We start from the raw sequence: 23,162 nt of genomic DNA on the forward strand, positions 1-23,162 counted from the left end.
TGTCCACGTCTCATGCCCATAGAGACAACCGGTCTTATGATCGTCTTGTACAGGTTGCACTTCGTAAGGGAGCTTAGTCTGTGCGACCGCAATTGCCTGTGGAGCCCATAGTAGGCACGACTTCCGATGATAATGCGCATCCGGATCTCACGGCTGGTATCATTGTCCGCAGTTACCAGTGATCCAAGGTAGACAATACCATTGCCGGCCGGTTTCGGTTCCGCCGGCTAGCATGTACTGCGTTTTAGACGCATTTATCATCAATCCAATCCTCGCTGCTTCCCGTTCAAGTCTGGTGAAGTGTTCTGCACTTCCACAATTGTTCTACCGACAATGTCCATGTCATTGGCAAAGCAAACGAATTGACTGGATTGGTTCGTGATTTGAAAATCGTACCCCGCGTGTTGATGTCCACTCGATTCATTACACCCTGTAGCGCAATGTTTAACAGCAGGCAGCAGAGAAGACCATCACCTTGTCGAAGCCCCCTGAGGGTTTCGAATGGACTCGATAATCCACCCGAAATCCGCACACAGCACTGCGTCCCATCCACCGTAGCCTTTATGAGTCTAATCAGCTTCCCAGGAAAGCCGTTTTCGTCCATGACCTTCCATAGCTCTTTTCTGTCGATAGTGTCAAACGCGGCATTGAAGTCGATGAACAGGTGGTGCCGGGGGGTTCTGTGTTCGCGGCATTTCTGGAGGATCTGCTGTATGGTGAAGATTTGGTTCGTTGTCGACCGTCCTTCCACGAAGCCACTTCCCACAAATCTGTTGGCTAGTGGTGAGAGTCGGCGGAAAATTATTAGAAAACTCACTTTGTAGGCTTTTTTAACGATTTTATTCTGTTATAAAATAACAGTATCTCAGGATTTTCAAATGGAATTAATGTAATTCAATTAAATTCAGGTTGTTGCCTATTGTGAGTTTCAAAGTGATGTAGCAAACTCTTGGCTTTGTTGTGAATCGGTTCATCGGTTTATGCAGAAAAGTTTTCGCCTGAATCGCCCTGCCACAAACTGCATACCGGAACTACTGACTGACTGACGACTGACGAACCAACTGACTATTCGCGGGGGTGAGTGCGAATGTGATTCTTAAGTATCGATTACTGTGCGAATCTGCGAGGGGAATAAGAACATTCAGGTAGGTCCCTGTCGTGAGTTTTCATATGGCGCCGTAGGTTGGTTGCTGAATGGAACGTTTTGCTACAGACTTTACACTCGAATGGCTTTTCGCCGGTATGAGTTCGAATGTGATCGTTAAGATAGGTTCGCAGTGCGAATTTGTCAGAACAATGAGGACATTGATGTTTGTCCTTGTTGTGAATTTGCATATGGATGCGCAGGTTACGTGTCGCATGGAACGTTTTGCTGCAGACTTTACACACGTATGGCTTTTCGCCGGTATGAGTCCGAATGTGATCCTTAAAACTGGATCGCAGTGCGAATTTGCCAGGGCAATGCGGACATTGATGTTGGCCCTTGTCGTGAGTTTGCATATGTCGGTGCAGGTAGCGTTGCGCATGGAACGTTTTGCTACAGACTTTACACATGAACGGCTTTTCACCGGTGTGAGTCCGTATGTGATCCTTAAGTTGGGATTGCAGTGCGAATTTGCCAGGGCAGTGAGGACACTTATGTTGGTCCTTGTTGTGAATTTTCCTGTGGACGCGCAGGTTGCTTACCGTATGGAACGTTTTGCTACAGACTTTACACTGGAATGGCTTTTCGCCGGTATGAGTCCGAATGTGTTCCTTAAGTTGGGATTGCAGTGCGAATTTGCCAGGGCAATGAGGACACTTATGTTGGTCCTTGTTGTGAATTTTCTTGTGGACGCGCAGGTTGCTTACCGTATGGAACGTTTTGCTACAGACTTCACATTGGAAGGACTTTTCACCGGTGTGAAAACGGATGTGAATCTTCAGCTTGTATGTGTCTAGATACGTGGCGGAGCAATGGGGGCACTGGTGCTTTTGCTTTTTTGTATGCACATTACGAGTAACTTTTGTGCTTTGCATTGTAGGCACTAAGTAGGAACTTCGTCGCTTATTTGACCTCAACAGTCGCTGCTCGCCAACTGCGGAGACAGATTGATTACCTGGGTGTCCTGATTTTTCTTCACCATTAGGATTCTTTTGATTCCATTTAGGGCCTTCGGTGCCATACTTGATACCCAAATGGTTTTGATCTGAAATTAATGCTGGGTTGCCAGGACCTGTGATGGTGTTCCCTGCAACAGAAGCTTCTCGTTCGACATCGAGGGGATCCGTTTTGAGAATATTATGCTCATGTTTCAGCTCAGCATCTGATGGCTGAACCTCCTCCTGTTCGTCCGTTGGTTCACGTTTCAAAAGTGTTTCCAGCGATTCTTCCTCTGCCTCAAACAAGTCGTCATGGAGATTATAATCGTATGTACTACTTATCTGTTTTAAATTAGAAACCGTTTGACTCGATTGATAATCCTCTTCCGAGTCTACTGCGGCAGCCTCTGTTTTAACTAACGATCCAACGCCACCGATTTGCTGCATGGCACCGTCAGAATGCTCTACAGTTGTTTCGGGACCGGTCAAATGGGTGGTGTCCATTTCTTCCTTAACCCGTTCGACTTTGACATTGTTTAGAGTGCACAGCGAGCGATACATATCCAGCAAATCCAATCGCGATGTGCAGGTCAAACACAAATACGATGGAAATTCTGCCAATAGTTTCTTCTGTAAAAAGTTGAGGAGCATGTCGCAATCTTTGATACGAAAGCCGGCGTGAATTCCACTTTAGAAGGGCATGTTACCTGAACTTTTGTACAGGCGAATATTTGTTGCAAAAGATACGCGACCGATTCGTCGGAAGTGACCGGCTCCAAAGCGCCATCAGCCGACAGCCACCTTCGACACATGGGCGAGGTTCTAGAAACAAATTTGTTATTACACATATTTAGCCTTGTCTCCCGGCAACTTACGCGACTGATAATGGATCTTTAGCAGAGTTAGAAGTTTCCATTTCGACTCCAACAGGTTTTAACCGAGAAAATCTTGGACGCTTTGCGATTGTTTACCAAACAAAAGTTTCTTTCCAATTGTCAATCGTCGATTTTTGACAGCTTCTTTGTGGCCCATGTAACAAAAAGATGGTCACTCAAAGATGCTGTGAGTTACGAAATGCTGTCAATTTGTTCATTCGAACGAAATCGTTTTTTTATTGTTTGTTTCAGTGTTTTGAAGTGTCCGGAATATCTTATTATTGCCCTAAAAAAGATGCAGAAAGCTTAAAATCAGGATATGTTTGTGGATGATCGTTATTTAATCTATATTTTAGTCATCCTGTTCCCCTTATCACAACTATCGTGTTCCTTCTTGACGAGTTTTTTGCTGTTATAAAAAAACCAGTATCTCAGGATTTTCAGATAAAATTTTGGGGGAAGCGTGCATCACTGTTGGAATACACGTCTGTATACGCCGAAGGTTGGCTTGTGATTGCTATCGTTTATTGATCTATAAGAGACATCTCAGATCGATGTTTACTACATAGCCACAAATTAATGAAATAAAATTAAATTTAGGTTGTTGCCTATTATCAATTTCAGAACGCTGTAGCAAGTTCTTGTCCGTGTGGTGAATCGGTTAATTGGTTGAAGCAGAAAGGCTTTTGTCTGAAATGCAATAAACTTCATACCGGAATGACTATTCCCCGGTGTGATTGCCAATGTGCTTCTTAAGCTGGGATTACTGTGCGAATTTGCGAGCGGAATAAGAACATTCAGGTTGGTCCTTGTCGTGTGTTTTCATATGGGCGCGGAGGTTGCTTGCTGCATGGAACGTTTTGCTACAGACTTCACACTCGAATGGCTTTTCGCCGGTATGAGTCCTAATGTGATCCTTAAGATGGGATTGCCGTGCAAATTTGCTAGGGCATTGAGGACATTCAAGCCGGTTCTTGTTGTGAACTTGCATATGGATGCGTAGGATGTGTGCTGCATGGAACGCTTTGCTACAGACTTTACACACGTATGGCTTTTCGCCGGTATGAGTCCTAATGTGATCCTTAAGATGGGATTGCAGTGCGAATTTGCCAGGGCAGTGAGGACATTGATGTTGGTCCTTGTTATGAATTTGCATATGGATGCGCAGGTTGTTTGCCGCATGGAACGCTTTACTGCAGATTTTACATAGGAATGGCTTTTCGCCGGTATGAGTCCGAATGTGATCGTTGAGATAGGATTGCTGTGCGAATTTGCCGGGGCAATGAGGACACTGGTGTTGGTCCTTGTCGTGAATTTGCAAATGTACACGCATGTAGCGTTTAGTGAACTTTCCTGTGCAATGAGGACATTGTTGTAGGTCCTTGTTATGAATTTGCATATGGATGCGCAGGTTGCTTGCCGCATGGAACGCTTTACTGCAGATTTTACATAGGAATGGCTTTTCGCCGGTATGAGTCCGAATGTGATCCTTAAGTTCGTATTGCCGTACGAATTTGCCAGGACAATGGGGACATTGAAGTTGGTCCTTGTCGTGAATTTGCATATGGAGGCGTAGGTTGCGTGCTGCATGGAACGTTTTGCTACAGACTTTACACATGAACGGCTTTTCACCGGTGTGAGTGCGGATGTGAATCTTCAGCTTGGATGCGTTTGGATACGTACCGGAGCAGTGGGGGCACTGGTGCTTTTGCTTGTTTCTATGCACATTACGAGTAACTTTTGGTCTCTGCATTGTAGACACTGTGAACTCTGCAGCGGCGATATCCTTTTGGGAACTTCGCCGTTTATTTGACCTTAACAGTCGCCGCTCGCCGACTACGGAGACAGATTGATTACCAGGGTGTTCTGTTTTTGTGTCAACATTAGGATCCATTTGATTCAATGTAGAGCCTTCGGTGCCATACTTGATACACAAATTGTTATGATTTGAAATTGATGCCGGGTCGTCAGGACCTGTGATGGTCTTCCCTGCCACAGAAGCTTCCCCTTCGACATCGAAAGAATCCGTTTTGAGAATGTTATGCTCATGTTGCAGATCTACATCCGATGACTGAGGCTGCTGCTGGTCGTCCGTTGGTTCACGTTTCAAAAGTGTTTCCAGCGATTCTTCCTCTGCCTCAAACAAATCGTCATAACGATTATAACCGTAAACCGTTTGACTCGATTGGTAATCCTCTTCCGAATCTTCTGCGGCAATCTCTGTTTTGATCCACACCGATTCAACACCATCACTTTGCTGCATGGCACCGTCAGAATGCTCTACAGTTGTTTGGGAGCAGGTCAAATTGGCTTCTTCCTTAACTTTGACATTGTTTAGAGTGCACAGCGAACGATAAATATCCAGCAAATCCAAGCGCGATGTGCAGGTCGAACACAAATACGATGGAAATTCTGCCAATAGTTTCTTCTGTAAAAAGATGAAGACCATGTTGCAATCGTTGTTACGAAAGCCAGAGAGAATTCCACTTTAAAAAGGGCATGTTACCTGAACTTTTGTACAGGCGAATATTTGTTGCAAAAGATACGCGACCGATTCGTCGGAAGTGACCGGCTCCAAAGCACCATCAGCGGACAGCCACCTTCGACACATGGGCGAGGTTCTAGAAAGATATTTGTTATTACACATATTTTAGCCTTGTCTCCCGGCAACTTACGCGGCTGCAAATGGTTCTTTAGAAGGTTTAGAAGTTTCCATTTCGACTTCAACAGGTTTTAACCGAGAAAATCTTGGACGCTTTGCGATTGTTTACCAAACAAAAGTTTCTTTCCAATTGTCAATCGTCGATTTTTGACAGCTTCTTTGTGGCCCATGTAACAAAAAGATGGTCGCACTGAGATGCTGTGAGTTGCGAAATGCTGTCAATTTGTTCATTCAAACGAAATCGTTGTCAACGGATTGGTAGAATTTATTGGTTTTTTCAGTGTTTTGAAGTGTCCGGAATATTTTATTATTGCCCTAAGAAAGATGCAGAAAGCTTCAAATCAAGATATGTTAGTAGATGATTGTTATTTAAACCATATTTTAGTCATCCTGTTCCCATTATCACAACTATAATGTTCCTTCTTAACGAATTTATTCTTTTATAAAAGCCCATTTTTTTTTCTTCTGTATTATAGAGACTTTGGGCTGCAATAGCCTTACATTCATCTCTATATAAAATATCTGCCAGTATCTGAGGCCTTTCAAATTGAATTTATGAAACAAAATTTAATTCAGGTTGTGCCTATTCTGAATTTCCGAATGCTGTTTTTGTTTTGTCTTTGTTGTGAATCGGTTCATCGGATTATGCAGAAAGGTTTTCGCCTGAAACGCCTTGCCACAAACTGCATACCGAAACTACTGACTCACGACTGACGAACCGAACTGATTATTCGTGACCAGTGTGAGTGCGAATGTGATACTTAAGCTGGGATTGCCGTGCGAATTTGCGAGTACAATGAGGACATTGAAGTTGATCCTTGTCGTGAATTTGCATATGGACGTGAAGAATACGTGCCGCATGGAACGTTTTGCTGCAGACTTTACACACGTATGGCTTTTCGCCAGTATGAGTCCGAATGTGATCATTAAGCTGGGATTGTTGTGCGAATTTGCCAGGGCAGTGAGAACATTGATGTTGGTCCTTGTCGTGAATTTGCATATGGGTGCGCAGGTTACGTGCCGCATGGAACGTTTTGCTGCAGACTTTGCACACGTATGGCTTTTCGCCGGTATGAGTCCGAATGTGATCCTTAAGACGGGATTGCAATGCGAATTTGTCAGAGCAATGCGGACATTGATGTTGGTCCTTGTCGTGAATTTGCATGTGGATTCGCAAGTTGCTTGCCGCATGGAACGCTTTGCTGCAGACTTTACATAGGAAAGGCTTTTCGCCGGTATGAGTCCGAATGTGATCCTTAAGATGGGATCGCAGTGCGAATTTACCAGCGCAATGAGGACATTGATGTTGGTCCTTTTCGTGAATTTGCATGTGGATGCGTAGGTTGCGTGCCGCATGGAACGTTTTTTCGCAGACTTCACATAGGAATGGCTTTTCGCCGGTATGAGTGCGGATGTGACTCTTGAGCTTGGATGTGTCTGGATACGTGGCGGAACAGTGAGGGCACTGGTGCTTTTGCTTGTTTCTAGTACCAGTAACTTTTGGGCTTTGCGTTGTAGACACTGAGAACTCTGCAGCGGTGGTATCCAGTTGGAAACTTTGTCGTTCATTCGACGGTAACAAACGCTGCTCACCGACTACGGATTGATTAGCATCGTGTCCTGATTTTTCTTCATCATTAGTATCCGTTTGATTCCATTCAGGGCCTTCGGTTTCACACCTGATCCACGAATTATTTTGACCTGAAGTTGATGGTGGGTCGTCAGGAACCGTGATGGTGCTTCCTTCAACAGAAGCTTCTCGTTCGACATCGAAAGGATTCGTTTTGAGAATATTATGCTTATGTTTCGGATCTGCATCTGATGGCTGAGCCTTCTCCTGTTCGTCCGTTGGTTCACGTTTCAAAAGTGTTTCCAGCGATTCCCCATCTGCCTCAAACAAATCGTCATGACGATTATAACCGTAAACCGTTTGCCTCGATTGATAATCCTCTTCCGAATCTTCTGCGTCAACCTCAGTTTTGATCCACACCGATTCAACACCATCGCTTTGCTGAATGCCACAGTCAGAATGCTCTCCAGTTGTTTCGGGACCGGTCAAATTGGTGGTGTCCAGTTCTTCCTTAACCCGTGCGACTTTGACATTGTTTAGAGTGCACAGCGAGCGATACATATCCAGCAAATCCAAACGCGATGTGCAGGTCGAACACAAATACGATGGAAATTCTGCCAATAGTTTCTTCTGTAAAAAGATGAAGACCATGTCGCAATCGTTGTTACGAAAGCCGGAGAGAATTCCACTTTAGAAGGGCATGTTACCTGAACTTTTGTACAGGCGAATATTTGTTGCAAAAGATACGCGACCGATTCGTCGGAAGTGACCGGCTCCAAAGCACTATCAGCCGACAGCCACCTTCGACACATGGGCGAGGTTCTAGAAAGATATTTGTTATTACACATATTTAGCCTTGTCTCCCGGCAACTTACGCGGCTGCAAATGGTTCTTTAGAAGGGTTAGCAGTTTCCATTTCGACTTCAACAGGTTTTAACAGAGAAAATCTTGGCCGCTTTGCGATTGTTTACTAAACAAAGGTGTGTGTTTGCAATTGACAATCTTCGATTTTTTACAGCTGTTTTGCGGCCCAAGGAGCAAAAAGACGGTCAGTCACTGTTGCTGTGAGTAGCGGATGCTGTCAATTCCAACATTCGAACGACATTGTTTCCAACGGTTGCTACGGTGCCTAACACCGCTAAGCACTACAGTTTTCTAGTATTCGCGATAAAGACACCATTGCCGATGGCAGAAGGATTCCCGCATCGGGAACAAACACCAAAGAAACCCTACAAATGTGGTGGTGTACTAATTTTAGACAATTTTCTATCGTTTACATCTATATTTATTTTCTTCGTTTACAAATAAGCCACATTTAATGATACACAAAGATGCCGTACTGTAGAGAGGGTTTCCGTTGTAAAACACTGTCGTCTAATAATCTGCGCGTCCGTCGTACGAGAGATTCACAGAATGAGACGACAAAAGGTATCGATGACACTGTACACGCCAACGATCGGCGTTCGGCCTTTGCTCTGCGTGAACCGATCCACTATTTCGCTGTAAAGCTCCGTTAGCTGCCGTTTGTACTTCGGGTACCGTTCGCAGAGGCACTGCAACTCGGCCCGATCGATAGACGGTCCGCCGGCGAGCAGATCATCGTCGTCCTCCTGCGAACCGCACTCCAGCGGATCGATCAGACCTACCAGGCCGCGCAACGGCAAACTCGGTAGATCCACCATGATGAGTGTGACCTTTTCCTTCCGATGGAACTTGCACAGCACCGCCGACAGCTTGTGCTCGACCTGGTGCTCGTAGCGACGCTTTTTGCTCGTGTTGACCTTCTCGGTCGTGAGAAACACGAGATCGAGCGGCGGGGCACCGCAATTGGCCGACTGCGATTGGTTGGCCGCCGACGAGGATGGCAAAAAGGAGGCACAAAACGACGAGGACAGAGACGATGATCCTCCGCCTCCGCCGCCGCCACCGCCACAGCCGCCGCCGAGGGACGTACTGAGCAGTGACGTTTGCGATGTATCGTTCGTGGCCGCATCTGTGCGAAACGTTTTCAGCACGTAGGCAATCAGATCCGGACGCGTCACGTGGCGCTCCTGGAAGCGATCGTGGTCCCACGATCGCACCCGCAGCTCGCCTCCATCCCCGATCAGCACGACCACCTTCGCGCCGGCCTCCTTGCCCAGATCATCGACCGCACCGGCACTCGTTTCGACCACCGCCGTTTTGATGCCGTTCGACCAGAGTGGCCGCAGTACGGTGGCGACCTCTTTCAGCTGTGGCCGCGAACCGGTCACACAGATCATCACCTCGATCGGCTCGTAACCGGCAGTGTGTGCGATCGCGTTGACGAGCTTATCGAGCAGGAAGGAAAATCCGGCCCCACTCAGCTCAACTTTCGGCACCGGAAGGCCATTGTTGATGCCGGATTTCCTGCCGGGGGAGGAAAAAAGGATTCGTTTCAGCGCAGTTGGGTGGCCGTATTTGGTGGCCTGGCCCCAAACAATACTTACTGGAACTCGTGCAGCTTGCCATCGTACCGTCCACCGACCGCGATCGTTGTGAGCGGATTTTTGCGCTTCGGCTTCAGTTCCCCGAGCAGCTGCCAAACCACGCCGCCACTTTTGGCGCGCTCGTAGTTCACCGGTAGTCCGGGGCACACGTTCAGCGGACACTGCACGCCCAGGTGCTGCGCCAGGGCAACCACCAGCTCCAGTTCGCGGACGGCCAGCTTGGCCAAGTTGGCCGGTTCTCCCTTGCCCCGGATGATGGTCTTGAGTATGGTGCCACCCAGCTGGTCCACCGGTACCTCGAGCTGCAGTGCGTCGCACAGGTAGGCCACGTTAACCTTCGACCCGGGACCACCGATCTGCGCGTTGATCAGGGCCGACAGCTGAAACTTGGAGATTTTGTCGTCCAAAAACTCGCACACCAGCTCGAACAGCTCGCGGTACCGGTCCGCCGGTACGCCACAGTGTGCCAGGAGGGCCCGCAGCAGCCCGATGTGGTTCAGGCGAAAGAACACGTTCCGGTTCTGTAGCAGATTGAGCTCGCGCAGCACATCGCACGCGATCGCCAGCAGTTCCGCGTCGGTAATGAGGTGACCTGCAAGCAAAAAGGCACATCATTCCCATCATCATTCCCACATTCCGCCACCGATCGAGGACGATCGCAACCCACCTCTACTCGGGGTCACGATATCGAACGCACACTCGTGGACCTGTTTGGGGTGAAAGTTGAACACCTTCTTCTCGCGGTACACCCGCCCGATCGAGTACCGGCGGATGTGCCGGATGCCGTTGAGGGCCACGTGCCGAAGGAACGGCAGCCGCAGGTCCTCCGGTAGCGTCACGATGCTGCCCGAGTGTGTCATCAACCGGACCGTGTTCGAGCGGGCCTGATGCTTGGTGAAGGGCGTCAGCAGTGGCGTCACGACCTCGACCGCACCGTGCTTCCGGAAGAGCGCAACCAGCCGCGCCTTGACGTAGTCGAAGCGGGGCAAAATCGGCACCATCGGCACCATGTCGAAATGGTAGCTCAGCTCGCAGATCGTGTCACTTTCCTGCGCAAAGCAGCGCGCTATGAGGTGCTTGTAGTGGCGCGACTGCGGATTCGACAGGATGTGCCGCACAACGTCCTGGATCTCTTCCGCTTCGAGGCGGGTGCGTGGCACCAGCTCGGACGACAGCAGCTCCTCGGCCGTGGGTCGTTTGTGGGGATCGTGATTGAGCAGCCAGCGAATCACCTGAACCTGCCGGGCCCAGCGGCCATCGGACAGCATCGCTTCCGGCAGCCGTACCCGATCCGAGCGGAGATCCATCAACGTCTTCACCCGCTCCATGCCGGTAGCCAGCGGAGTGCTGCTCATCTCGAACAGAATGATGCCGAGCGAGTACAAGTCCACCTTTTGGTTGTAGGTCGAGCGGGAAGCGTTACCGGTCAGTTCCGGTGCAACGTACAGGGCCGTGCCAACCTTCCCCGTCAGCGAGCAGCCCATGGCGTCGGACGTTTTGCCCATCTGGGCGGGGCTCGCCGAGACGGCCAAATGTCCTACAAAAAAAAAAGAAAAGGGAAAGCAACGAGTAAGATCGATCCGAAGCACGATCGCGATCGTGTCAGCGCGCGCGTACCGTTTGCCTGGCCCTGATTCTGTAGCGCCACAATGCTGGTGGTGGCTAGCCCAAAGTCTCCGATCTTTACCTGATCGCGCGAGTCGAGAAAAATGTTGACCGGCTTCAGATCGCGATGGATCATGCCCTGCTGGTGGATGTGGCTGAGGCCCTCGGCGATCTCACGGAACAGGCGCCACACCCGATCGACGTCCTGGTACAGGCCGCCGTCGATCGCCGTACGCAGCGTGCACTTCTCACAGAACTCCATCTGGATGTACATGTACAGTACCTCCGGTCCGCCCGGCGCGACAGCCGGCTTGCCTTCCGCGATCGCGATCGCTGCTCCACCGTTTTCGGCAACCACGGACACACCCTCGCTGAAGCTATTGTACGACGCCACCTCACCGTTCGAGCCGATGAACTCGATCCCTCCGGAACTGTCCTCATCGGGCACTTTGCTAACGGGACCGGCGCCGTTACTGCTTCCACTGTCCGGTTCGGAGTCCTCTTCGCTACTGCTCTCATCGTCTTCATCGTCGCTACTAGAATCGTTTGGCATAAAGTCCACCAACCAGTCGGTGTTGCTCTTGTCGTGCAGTTCCTTCTTCGGGACGTTTGTGGCTCCGGCTACCGCGGTGGCCGATCTCCGGTCACTCGGTCGGCTCGTGCTAGCGATGGACCACCCATCGGTGCAGCTGCTTAGCTGTGTGCTGTGGCCGTCGCCGGCTGAGATCGCCGCATCGGCGGCACTGATCGCTTCGACCCAGCTGTTGTAGTAACGGACCACATTCTCGTGGTTCAACCGCGACAGGAGCTCCACCTCGCGGGTCATCTTCTTGTAGAACTGCTTGCTGCGCGCCGGCAACCGAATGCGCTTGATGGCGTACTCGCGGTTGTCGAGTTTGTTCCGCGCCTTCAGCACATCACCGTACGCGCCCTTGCCGAGGTAGGACAGGATTTCGAATTCCGTCTGTATGCGTGACTTCTCGAGCCCGGTCACGGCACAGCTGCTAGCCAGGGGCGACAGTATGTACGGCACCACGCAGTTTGGAGCCGCCGTGCCCTGCTGGGGACGCTTCGCTCGATCGATCGCGGCCGTCACCGTGGCAGGCTCGATCGTCGGGTGCAACAGCATTGGACGGAGAAATGGGTGATCGAGCAAATCGGTGGCCGAGATGGTGCGTTCCGATTTGCACCGTTCGATGAAATCCTTCATCTCGGAGTGCGGCGCCAGCAGGGCCTCGATCAGTGTGCCGAGGGCGGGCAGATCGGCCGTCCGGCACGACTGCCCGTCGGTCAGCTCCATGATGAACGGGATGAGGCGAAAGTCCGCCACGCGCACCATGCCCGCGTTGTCCATGAACACGGTCGAATCGGACACGTTGTCGTGCGACACGCCATTGTTGTGCAGGTAGATCAGGGCTTCGAGGATGCCCTTGGCCACCATGCTTGCTCCCTCGACGCTCCACCCGAGCGGGCCGGAAATACTGAAAAGGCTGGTGCCGAGAATAAACTCCTGGGCCACGAACAGCGTTAGCGCTTCCTTGCCCACCCGGCACAGGACGCTCTCGTACGCGATCACGTTCTTGTGCTTCAGCGACGTCAGCCCGTCCACGAGCCGCTCGATGTCGGCCACCACCGTCTCTACCGGGCGCCCTCGGATGGTTTTACACTCCGCATCCGGCTCCCCATCGTAGTACACGGTCCACTCGGTCAAGTAGACCAGTTCACCCGTCTGCTGGTCGATTCCCGGGAACGTGATGCAGCCACGTTGCGAGTGGCCAAGGCAAGCACCGCGTAACACTTTCCGACCGTCGCGAAGATACAACAGCTCACTCCGACGGTGCTCGAGACAGAACACGCCGTCGCTGTTCTCGGTCGAGGAACTGGCGTGGTGCATCCGGTGCATCGGGCTCGATTCGTTCAAACTGTGGCGCGATTCGCGGCGCGTCCGCTGCAGCTCCTTCTTCAACCGCTGCAGCTCATCGCGGATCGCCTGCCGTTTCTGGACCTTTTCCGCTTCGAGCGTGCTTTCGCGCGCCAACGCCTGCTTCTGCCGGCTGGCCAGCATCTCATCGTAAAAGCTGCCTTTCGGTGGGACATTGTGCTGGTGCAGAAACGTCTGCACGGTGGTGGCAAGCTGAAAAATCATCACCTCGCCCTTCAGCTCCTCCGCCTGCTGCTGCAGCTGCTCGGTCAGCTCGCGCACCAAGCTATCCGGAAGTCCAACGGCATTCCGGAGCTCTACCTTCGGTGGTCTGGAAGAACCGGGTGAACCGGTTAAACACTACCGTTTCGCACAAAGCAACCACTGCGCGGCTCACTCACTGTTTGGGATACTTTGGTGAACAGCTGACGAGCAGATCAGCCTTTACGTACGCCTCCTTTGCCGATCCTTTCTGGGGCGTCAGATGTAGCTGCAGTTCCAATGGTTTCCACTTGCCTCGAGGGCGCAAATCTTCGACTTCATCGTGAAAAATGGACTACACGTGGGGGGAGACGAGAACGCGAATGCCAATTATACCATATGTTTAATACCCAACACGCCGGTGGCCCCCCTTATACCTTTATCACTTCCAGTTCATTTTCCTGGCGCTCGCGTAGCGTTTCTCGCTGCGCCATTCTGTGAGTCGCCAAACAAAGCAACCGACTACTCCATAATGGCCACTAGCCCCACGCGGGCAGATTTTTGCCACAATCAGCAGTATTTCTGTGGCGTGTACAAACTCAAACTATGACGCGCGGCACTTGCGCGATCAAAACAAATTAATTAAATTACGCTACACACCGATGAGCCCGCCCGGTGTAGAGATCCTGAGTTGCAGACACGCGAACGCGGACCTTCCTGCAGTTTGACAGCGCTGTAGCTGCAGGGTATCTTGTCCAATGGAACGGAATGAACAGGCGCAACCTTTTTTAACCGCTGTACCGGTAGTATATAGTCAATAAATTATTAAATTTCATAAAACAACTCTTGGCTCATTGTACAATAATTGTAAAAATAATTTTATGTCCTAAGAAGGATCGTCCTGCGCGCCAGTACCAGGATCGAGGGAGCGTCTCGTCACGGGGTCGCTGTAGAGGGGAAGGAAGTTAAGAAAAGGAGATATGTCCTTGCTCTCGATCGCCACGTTGCCGACGCTAAAAGGTCAAATCGGTACGTTTGCCGGCGAGTCCATACAAACCCGACGTTGAAACTGATTAATCAACGGCATTTAATGATGCTTGTAATAGCTTTTGTCTACCACCGGCCGCCCGATGAGTTCGGCTGCGGAGTGTATTCGGAAAAGGACAACAGAATGCTTGAACCCAGCCTGAAATACGGAATAACTATGGACAATACTTTATTTTTCACAATCAATGTTGAGTGTTTTCGGTCGCCTTTCTATACGTCTATCTGGTGCTTCTCTTGTTCACTGAGTATCGAACGGATCTTAAACAGCAGCTCCTTTTTCACGATGTCAGGGACCATTGCCCGCGCTTGAGGCGTAACGTGCTGCACCACGGCATCGACACTGCTCAGTTCGCTCTCGGTGATGGCCTTCCGGCAGAGGAGCTGCACCTGGTCGAACCATCCGCTCTCGATGAGCCGCTTCCGAAGCAAATCCTTTAGCCTAGAGCGATGCGTACCGATGAACGCGCTACCCGTGCGAATACGGCTCTACGGTACTTACTTTGTCCGGTCACCGCACAGGATAGTCATTTGATCGACACTTTTACTGTACATCGGAGCGAAGAGGTAATGATCCGGTGATGTTGTTGATGTCAACACAACAAAACGACTGACAATCGCCCTGGTGAAAAGTCGCAGGGTTCGCGTCTCGCCACAATCGTGTGATCATTTTCACCGGGCCGCATCAGATGTTCAGTGTCAATTTTCCACAATTTTCCACTTTGCATCAACACCACCAAAAGGGACACAATCGAAGGGCAATTGTTAGATTTGTTTGCTTTTTACGGTTCGTGTTCTGCGCCCAAGTAGTTGTTGGTTGTCTTTGAGACTTTGGGATGGCAAACATAAATGATCTGCCGAACGAAATCCTCGAGTTTGTGTTCAGTTTACTTCCGCCCTATCTTGACCTCGAGCAGTGTGCCGCAGTTTGCAAGCGTTGGAGTTTGCTGGCGCGCAGTAAGTACCATTGGCGGGACGCAGGAATCGGAGTTTTCCAACCGTTCGTTCGGGTTCACTGTTTTTGTTGTTGCAGATGTACATGCCCGGAAGAAGTCGAGCCTGTACAAGGGGCTCGTGGAGTTCAATCTCTGCTGGGAGGAGAACGTGTGCGGTTCGAACCCCCGGATTGCGGCCCGGTTCGGTCATGCCAGTGCCATGCACCGTAACTCGATGTACGTGTTCGGTGGTGCGTCGTCGCACGATACGACGTTCAACGATCTGTGGAAGTTTGATCTGTCACGCCGGGAATGGGTGCGCCCCATCGCCATGGGCACGTACCCATCGCCGAAGGCCGGCGCCTCGCTGGTGTGCCACCGGGACTCGCTGATACTGTTCGGGGGCTGGCGTCACCCGTCGACCGTGCTCCATATGTACACCCTGATCGACGATCTGCACGTGTACAAAATTCCCGAGAACCGGTGGACCATCCACAACAACCCGTCGTACGGGCCGCCACCCATGACGGGGCACTCGGCGACGGTGCACCGCAACAAGATGGTCCTGTTCGGGGGCTACGTGATGCACCAGGAAAGCCTGCACACGTCCAACGACATTTGGGTGCTGGACCTCGAGAAGCTGACCTGGAAGAAGCCGACGGTTTCGAACCGGAAACCACCGCCCCGGTACGGCCAGTACCAGATGGCCGTCGGTGAGGACCACATCCTGGTGCTCGGTGGGACCGGCGGCGTCAATCGTACGTTCAACGATGCGTGGCTGTTGGACATGCAGCGCGACACTTGGAGCTGGAAGCGTGTCGAGATCCGGAACCGGAAGGGACCGCATCCACAAAACTGGTGCTACCCGGCGTGTAACGTCGGCTCGAAGGTGATCGTGCTCGGTCCGACGTCACCCAACGATTTTCAGATTATTCGCATATGCCCGAACCGGATCGTTTCCCATCGCGAACCGAACATTCCCAGGAACCCACCGGCGGCGCTACAGCGACCGAATTTACCTCCTCCGGCGCAACCGGCACCTCCGGTGGCGCGCCCGGCCTCGCCCAGGATACAGAGAAGCAACCCCGTGTTACCGTCACCACCAGCACCGCTACCACCACCAGCTGCAGCTGCGGCCGCGCCCGTCAGTAATGGTGTCAGTGCGTCAGAACCAAAGCCCGGACCGTCGGGGCTGCGAGCGGGTGCTCCAAAAAGCCCCAGTAGCACACGGCCACTGATCACGATACGGCCACTGCCGCTGCACACCATACGGAGCGCCTTTGCGCGACAATCTTCGGACGACGATCACTTACCGAAGCGCTTCAACCAGCAAAACCTGCCCGAGCAGAGCCACATGGAGATGGCGGCGTTCAGTGTTCCCCCGTCCATGCCCCGGGCCGTCAGTTCCCGCGAACGGCAGCTACAGCAGCTGATCAAAATGGAGGCCAAGCTGTTCGGTGTACAGTGCGCGAAAAAGGATGGCCAGGAACAGCCGCCGCCGCCGCCGGCTCCGGACGCACGTCTTCAGAGAGGTTCTCTGAAGACGGCGGCGGCGGCAGCGCCGGAAGTGGCGCCAGCGGCACCAGCAGTGAGCGGGCCGAGTAACGGTGCTCCCGCCGGCAACGCGTTACAACCCGTGTCGGAACCCGTGACGCCGAAGCGCTGCAAACGGAACGGTCTGGCGATCTATGTGTGCGACGTCTCGAACATACTGCCGTCGGGGGGCGGCGAACCGTGGATCGAGTGGCAAGAGTTGAAAAACAGCGGCCAGATAGCGGGCGCACCGGACCACTACACCTTCTCGACGATGGTCAGCGGCAACGGGGAACTGATCGTGTTTGGTGGGGTGTACAAAAATCCACAGGTTCGCTCGGAAAACATGTTCGTTTCGAACTCCGTGCACTTTCTAACCGTTCCGACGGCGGTCGTTTGAACGGGGCGGCGCCCGACGGATTTGATTGTGTAGATCATGCAAATAACATTAGCCGTGGTACAAGGATGCTTCTGGGGCTTTAATTTAGCGTTAATTTGATGACAAATCTCCTGGTCGCGTAATAATCTCCATTTCCAAAAGAGTTTGAAAGAGTAAATAAACCGAATGCTATTCTCATCACTGTGCTTTCACATTCTCACCGGTCACTGTGAGCCCTGGCTGCCCTGCTGGCAACACTGCTGTCAGTGGCGAAAGGTCGAAGTGCGAATCAAGTCCGATTTCGGGTGTTGATGGATCAATTGGAGCGCCAGAAAAAGGATTAAACAATAGTGAGGCCGCCGCACTCGTATTCGTCTGCCCGCCGCCGAACAGATCCAGATTGTTGGCCTGAAGCGCCGACCTTTGTGAGCGACTCATCGTCTCATCGGCTTATCTCGTCATTGTCGAGGGTTACTCGATTTCGCCCGTCATCGTAGTGCAAAGGATCCTTCGGTGTGCTTTGTTTACGCGGGTCTGCAGCCGCCGTGAAAGCGGCTACTCCTGTCCCCCGCCGACCCGCTTGAAACGGATCTCTCACGGACACGAGAAAACACATCGCCACCGCGTCCGTTTTTATGAACACTGCAAAAGAAAAGAGCCTCTCGGACGACGATTCAAGGTAAAATACACTCAGGGCACCGCCACCCTGGCCATTTCACTTTTACTAGGAAAAGAAATTGCTTGTCACAGTCGCGCGCCGTTAAGCAGCACCCGTCAAGTTCTTGCCTTCCCGCCCCGTCCGTTACACTTCCGAGCGGAGCTCATGGCCGTGTCACTGTTCCGCTCGAAGGTTAATTTGGTCGTCAGGAGCTTCTTTGTTTCCATAACAACGAAGAAGTTCGTCGTGAGCCGGTGTGCTTCCAGCGGCCAGCAGTTTGATTATCGAATTTCAGTTTAACTGGTCGTGCGGGGTCTGACGGACACACCGCTTACAGGTGGCCACCTGCAATTCCCAATCTCGCGTCCCGCGGTGAGTATGTTAGGGCACTCTGCTTTCCTCGAGTGCACCCCTCGATTGTGTTGCTTGCGTGCTGCGAATGTTGCTTTTTACGGCTGCCGATCTAGGAGGCCGTATCTCAGAGTGAACGCCCCGCCAGGCCAGGAGAGGACGTATGCGGGTCATATCACAACACACGCGGGGCTTCCCCGATCTCTGTCATGTTTCAGAAACGATGAAGAATCGTCACAGACGGCTCCGCGATCTAGTAAGGATGCTGAGAGTGACGAAGCAAACTCGAATAACCAACAGACCGTGCGGATGCCGCATGGTGCCTGCGGCCAATCGTCCTCCAATCGCAGTGCGCGAGCGAACAAAAGCGATCATCCCAATGTGGTGGTGCGTGTGGCGCCCCAAACGGGTGCTCAGTCGTCCAAAGGATCGGCCGGCGGTAGACGGGCAGCCAACGAGGAGCAGGAGATGAAGCGTGCCTCGGCAAAGAAGCTGATCGAACAGTACTTCTACCAGTTGGTGGACGGTTGCGGGAACCCTTCCTGTACGAACAAGCACTGCGCATCGAGCGGGAAGGTGGAAAAGCTCACCCCGAATGCGGCCGCCGCTCGTGCGATACAGCTGTTCTCGCAAGAGGCAACCCTGTGCTACGAGGCGCAGCCTTCTAAGGTGCAAAAAACGGAGCAAAAGTACACGGCAAGCGGTAGTTCCTCTGCGGCGGACAAAAAGTGTACCCAAGCAAGACGAACCAGTCCACGGTTGTCACCGGCGACGACGGCGTCGGCGACAGTTACCAATCAGCGGCCGGAATGTATGGAGGTGGCCTACGAAAGGTGCGTTTCTGCGTGTGCTTGGCCTGCTTCGTTTCGTTTTGCTTGCATTCAATGCACGAAACCAATCCCAGTGTGCTGTGTTTTCGTGTCTACTTGATCGCTCCAGTACTTTCCATTCTAGCTCGGTGCAGGAATCGATGGAAGACGACACCATGACACCGCTGGAGTGTTCCGACGGAATCGGAGAAATGGAGCACAGTCCGGCGGGGAAGAACGCTACCAGCAGCAGTAGCAGTAGTAGCAGTAGCAGCAGTAGGGGTGGTGTGAAAACTCCGAGTAACTCGCGCGGCGACAGTGCCCCCGTTGGCGGCAGCAAAGGCGCCAGCAGTACGACGCCGTATCTGGACGAACAGATTTTGCAGGAATTTAGTGACCAGTGTACGGCGGCAGGATCGGACACGCTGCTTATCCGACCGCTCGGTGCCATATTTTCCTCCTACCATCTGCTGGCGGCCAGCTTTCAGCGCAGCAAAGCGACGTCCAGTATCGACCGGGTGCTGGCCCGGGCACCGCCCGGTGATTTGCGGAACATGAAAAAGGAAGACTTGCGATCGCTCGAGGGCGATCTCGATAAGGACGAGGACAGCAAGGCACCGGCAGCGGAGTCACCTCAGGAAGCGGCCGACCCGAACCATACCGCGGTCGACCTAGCATCGTTACGGCGCTCGATCAAGGCCCTGTACGCGGCGCGGCCGACCGTGTTTGGGCCGATCAACAATGCGCTCCAAACGCTCGGCGATTCGCTGGCGAGGGATCTGCGCATCAAACTGACCACCGCGGAGGAACTCGAATCGATCGTGACCGTGTTTGTGATCGTCTTCGAGACGCTGCTCATCGGTTCGGCCGAACTGCTGGATGGTTCGTTTTCACGCATCTGTTCGGCGGTCTCGTATCTGCCCGTGTCGGCACAGGCACGGCTGGTGCGCGTCTGGGCACACAACTGCCCGGACAGTATCCACCCGTTGTTGCAGCAACTCCAGCAGCTGGTCACCATCTCGACACTGTCCCCCAGTTCGTACCGGCACGTCCGGGTGCACGATAACGATGACGTCTGCAATGCGATACGGACCATGAAGGTACGGCCCGTTCCGGAAGGTCCCGGAATCTACGATCGGTAATCTCATTCTCTCTTTCTCTCGCAGTTGGTGTTCTACGCAAACATTCTGGCCGGCGAGCTGGAACCAAAGCACTACCGGGAGACCGATCTGCGGGACACGTCGTTACCGACCTACCTGTCGCTGATAGCGGAGGACGACGACGATCTGACGATGATGGGCGGCGACGACGACGACGATGCCGGCAGTGGGACCGGCAGCGAGCGAAAGAGCGGTAAGCAGAAGGGCAAATTCGAAGATCCACTAGCGAAGGAACTGGACGTGAATCCGCTCGACTGCCGCCGGCCACTGGTACCGTACGGAGAGTTCTACAACGAGACGCTGTGCGAGCACATCGAGATGGATCACGATTATTTGGTGTACAAAAACATTTCCGCCGAGATGGCGCAAAGCCAGGCGGCGGGCGAAACGCGATCGCGGCACTTTTGCTTCATGTACTACTCGTTCATCCTGACGCCGGCCACGAAAACGCTGGCCCTGTACTACGATTCGCGCATCCGCATGTTCTCCGAGCGGCGCCTCAGCTACCTGCACAACGCCAACATCGGCAGCAACGCGGGGCTGCAGAGTTTGAACCCGTTCCTGAACCTGCGGATCCGGCGCGATCACATCATCGACGATGCGCTCGTCGAGCTGGAAATCATTGCCATGTCGAACCCGAAGGACCTCAAGAAGCAGCTGGTGGTGGAGTTTACGGGCGAGCAAGGCATCGACGAGGGCGGCGTGTCCAAGGAGTTCTTCCAGCTGATCATCGAGGAGATCTTCAATCCCGACTACGGGATGTTCGTGTCGAACGATGACTCCAACACGGTGTGGTTCAATTCGATGTCGTTCGAAAACGAGGCCCAGTTCACGCTGATCGGCATCGTGCTCGGGTTGGCCATCTACAACAACATCATTCTGGCGGTCAACTTTCCGATGGTCGTCTACCGGAAGCTGATGGGCATGAAGGGATCCTTCCTGGACCTGAAAGATCTCAATCCGGTAAGGGCCTGCGGGTCTGTTGTTGTCGAAGGGGCCACATTTCGTTTGACGATGAATTCCTTCCTGCCAGGTCCTTTTCAACAGTCTGACCTCACTGCTGGAGTACACCGAGAACGACATGGAGGAAGTGTTTATGCAAACGTTCAAGATCGGCTACCGGGACGTGTTTGGCAATACGCTCGAGCACGAGCTGAAGGCGGACGGGGACAAGACGTTCGTCACGCAGGACAACAAGCAGGAGTTTGTCGATCTGTACAGCGATTTTCTGCTCAACCAGAGCGTGGAGAAGCAGTTCCACGCGTTCCGGCGCGGCTTCCAGATGGTGACGGACGAGAGCCCGCTTCACCTGCTGTTCCGGCCCGAGGAGGTGGAGCTGATCGTGTGCGGGAGCAAAGAGTTTGACTTTAACGAGCTGGAAAAGTCGACCGAGTACGAGGCCGGCTTTACGGCCGACTCGCAGACGATCAAAGACTTCTGGACCATCGTGCACGGCCTGTCGGTTGAGGCGAAGCGCAAGCTGCTCCAGTTCACCACCGGTTCCGACCGGGTACCGGTCGGCGGTCTGAGCCGGCTCAAGCTGGTCATCGCCCGGAACGGCCCGGACTGCGATCGGCTGCCCACGAGCCACACGTGCTTCAACGTGTTGCTGCTGCCGGAGTACGATTCCAAAGAGAAGCTCGAGGAACGGCTGCTGAAGGCAATAAACTACTCGAAGGGCTTTGGAATGCTGTAACGGAGGGGCCCCAGTTTCCAGCGGTGCTCTGCAACCTGGTCGCTGCTACCGGCGTGTGTGTCGTTATTTTGTTCACTCCTTTTTTGATATTTGTGATTTCTGGTTTCTCTTTCCGCCCCGCTCCCGAGTATGCCGTTATCGTTTTCTCCCCGTACTTACATCCGAGTGTTTTTTGGAACGAATCAATGTTAGAGTCCCTCCACGTTAAGCTCGACTTTTGCAGTATAAAGCAAAGAATATTGAAGGAACACTTTGGTCGACTTGTAAGAACTCTTGACGAACGAAAGAACTGATGTCCGCGAATTCCAACAAAATTAGCACCGTTTGTAGTGTAATATCACATCTAGAAATTTTGTTAGCCTCTTTGGAGCACATTACCGTAATCTTCAATCCGGAACAAACCCAATCTACCGGTGAGCCTCGGTGAAGCGTATTTCATGTTCGTTCATTTTACTTGTTGCTGTCCCGGGGTTCAAACGATAAGCAGGACGCCCAATCAGAATGCGCGTAAGGTCACGAGGTTAAACTGCTTCGGTTGCTGTTGGCCTGCACCATTTCGCCATCTTTTATCGGCTCTAGGGCTACCGTAAAATGATGTATTCAGCAGACACTTCGTTACATTGGCCAAAAAGGATAGTAATAACCATAAGTTTATGGCGAACGATGTTAACAAGCTCACGTTCATTCGTGTCCCCGGTGTTTGGCACCGGTGGCAAATAGTTCGATCATTATCACCCCCCTGAATGGGCCACTTTACGCTACTGAAGCGCCGTTCACTGAAGAGGCCGTACCGCGTGCGGCGGTGGGTGTTGTTGAAAGTTTTGCCCCCGCTACGAACCCATTGCTCACTTTCCGGCGGCAAGTTCTCGGGGAACTTCCCCGGACGTTGGTTGGTGGTGGCGAAACTTTTTTGTCTTTGCGTGCCATCGCCCGGTAAGGTGGCGAGCGATAATTTATGCACTTTGTGCCCCAGAACGGCCTTTTACCGGAGAGGGGGCCCTCTGGGGCGTTAGGTGTGATTCACGAGGTAAAACAGTAAATCATTACCGCCGCCAGGAACGTTACCGAAATTTCGACGAAACGCTGGAACCCCCGAATGTCCGCTTGCACCGAAATGAACTTCGTTCGGTGAAGCGTTCTGCGGAATAACTTCTGGCGGGCGCTTTGCGTGCGTGCCACGGCCACCGCGCGGGTACCACCCCCTGGTGACATT

The 23,162-nt window shown here is 52.5% G+C and overlaps 5 protein-coding genes across 5 annotated transcripts; 2 read left to right on the forward strand and 3 right to left on the reverse strand.

Moving 5' to 3' along the window:
- Positions 1–3,709: 3,709 nt before the first annotated feature.
- LOC128269415 (zinc finger and SCAN domain-containing protein 25-like) lies at positions 3,710–8,143 on the reverse strand. Its single transcript, XM_053006873.1, has 6 exons — positions 8,065–8,143; positions 7,897–8,011; positions 7,349–7,819; positions 6,835–7,009; positions 3,825–3,968; positions 3,710–3,723 (listed from the first exon to the last, which is right to left on the reverse strand). Exons 1-6 carry the CDS (start codon positions 8,103–8,105, stop codon positions 3,710–3,712), a joined length of 960 nt encoding a protein of 319 aa, XP_052862833.1. The 5' UTR covers positions 8,106–8,143.
- A 344-nt stretch (positions 8,144–8,487) lies between these two features.
- Positions 8,488–13,878, reverse strand: LOC128277868 (eIF-2-alpha kinase GCN2). Its single transcript, XM_053016456.1, has 6 exons — positions 13,822–13,878; positions 13,585–13,739; positions 11,275–13,514; positions 10,325–11,194; positions 9,658–10,249; positions 8,488–9,577 (listed from the first exon to the last, which is right to left on the reverse strand). Exons 1-6 carry the CDS (start codon positions 13,876–13,878, stop codon positions 8,596–8,598), a joined length of 4,896 nt encoding a protein of 1,631 aa, XP_052872416.1. The 3' UTR covers positions 8,488–8,595.
- A 706-nt stretch (positions 13,879–14,584) lies between these two features.
- Positions 14,585–15,021, reverse strand: LOC128268036 (enhancer of yellow 2 transcription factor). The gene is made up of 2 exons (XM_053005032.1): positions 14,931–15,021; positions 14,585–14,870 (listed from the first exon to the last, which is right to left on the reverse strand). The coding sequence occupies exons 1-2, from the start codon at positions 14,981–14,983 to the stop codon at positions 14,642–14,644; spliced, it is 282 nt and encodes a 93-aa protein (XP_052860992.1). The 5' UTR covers positions 14,984–15,021; the 3' UTR covers positions 14,585–14,641.
- Positions 15,022–15,171: 150 nt separating this feature from the next.
- LOC128277806 (F-box only protein 42) lies at positions 15,172–17,354 on the forward strand. Its single transcript, XM_053016333.1, has 2 exons — positions 15,172–15,385; positions 15,462–17,354. Exons 1-2 carry the CDS (start codon positions 15,265–15,267, stop codon positions 17,294–17,296), a joined length of 1,956 nt encoding a protein of 651 aa, XP_052872293.1. The 5' UTR covers positions 15,172–15,264; the 3' UTR covers positions 17,297–17,354.
- A 292-nt stretch (positions 17,355–17,646) lies between these two features.
- Positions 17,647–22,158, forward strand: LOC128277470 (ubiquitin-protein ligase E3A). The gene is made up of 5 exons (XM_053015926.1): positions 17,647–17,954; positions 18,503–19,117; positions 19,239–20,193; positions 20,260–21,216; positions 21,287–22,158. Exons 1-5 carry the CDS (start codon positions 17,911–17,913, stop codon positions 21,947–21,949), a joined length of 3,234 nt encoding a protein of 1,077 aa, XP_052871886.1. The 5' UTR covers positions 17,647–17,910; the 3' UTR covers positions 21,950–22,158.
- The last annotated feature ends 1,004 nt before the right edge of the window (positions 22,159–23,162 follow it).

The sequence above is a fragment of the Anopheles cruzii genome, chromosome 2 (genome assembly GCF_943734635.1).
Source record: "Anopheles cruzii chromosome 2, idAnoCruzAS_RS32_06, whole genome shotgun sequence".
NCBI lineage: Eukaryota > Metazoa > Arthropoda > Insecta > Diptera > Culicidae > Anopheles > Anopheles cruzii.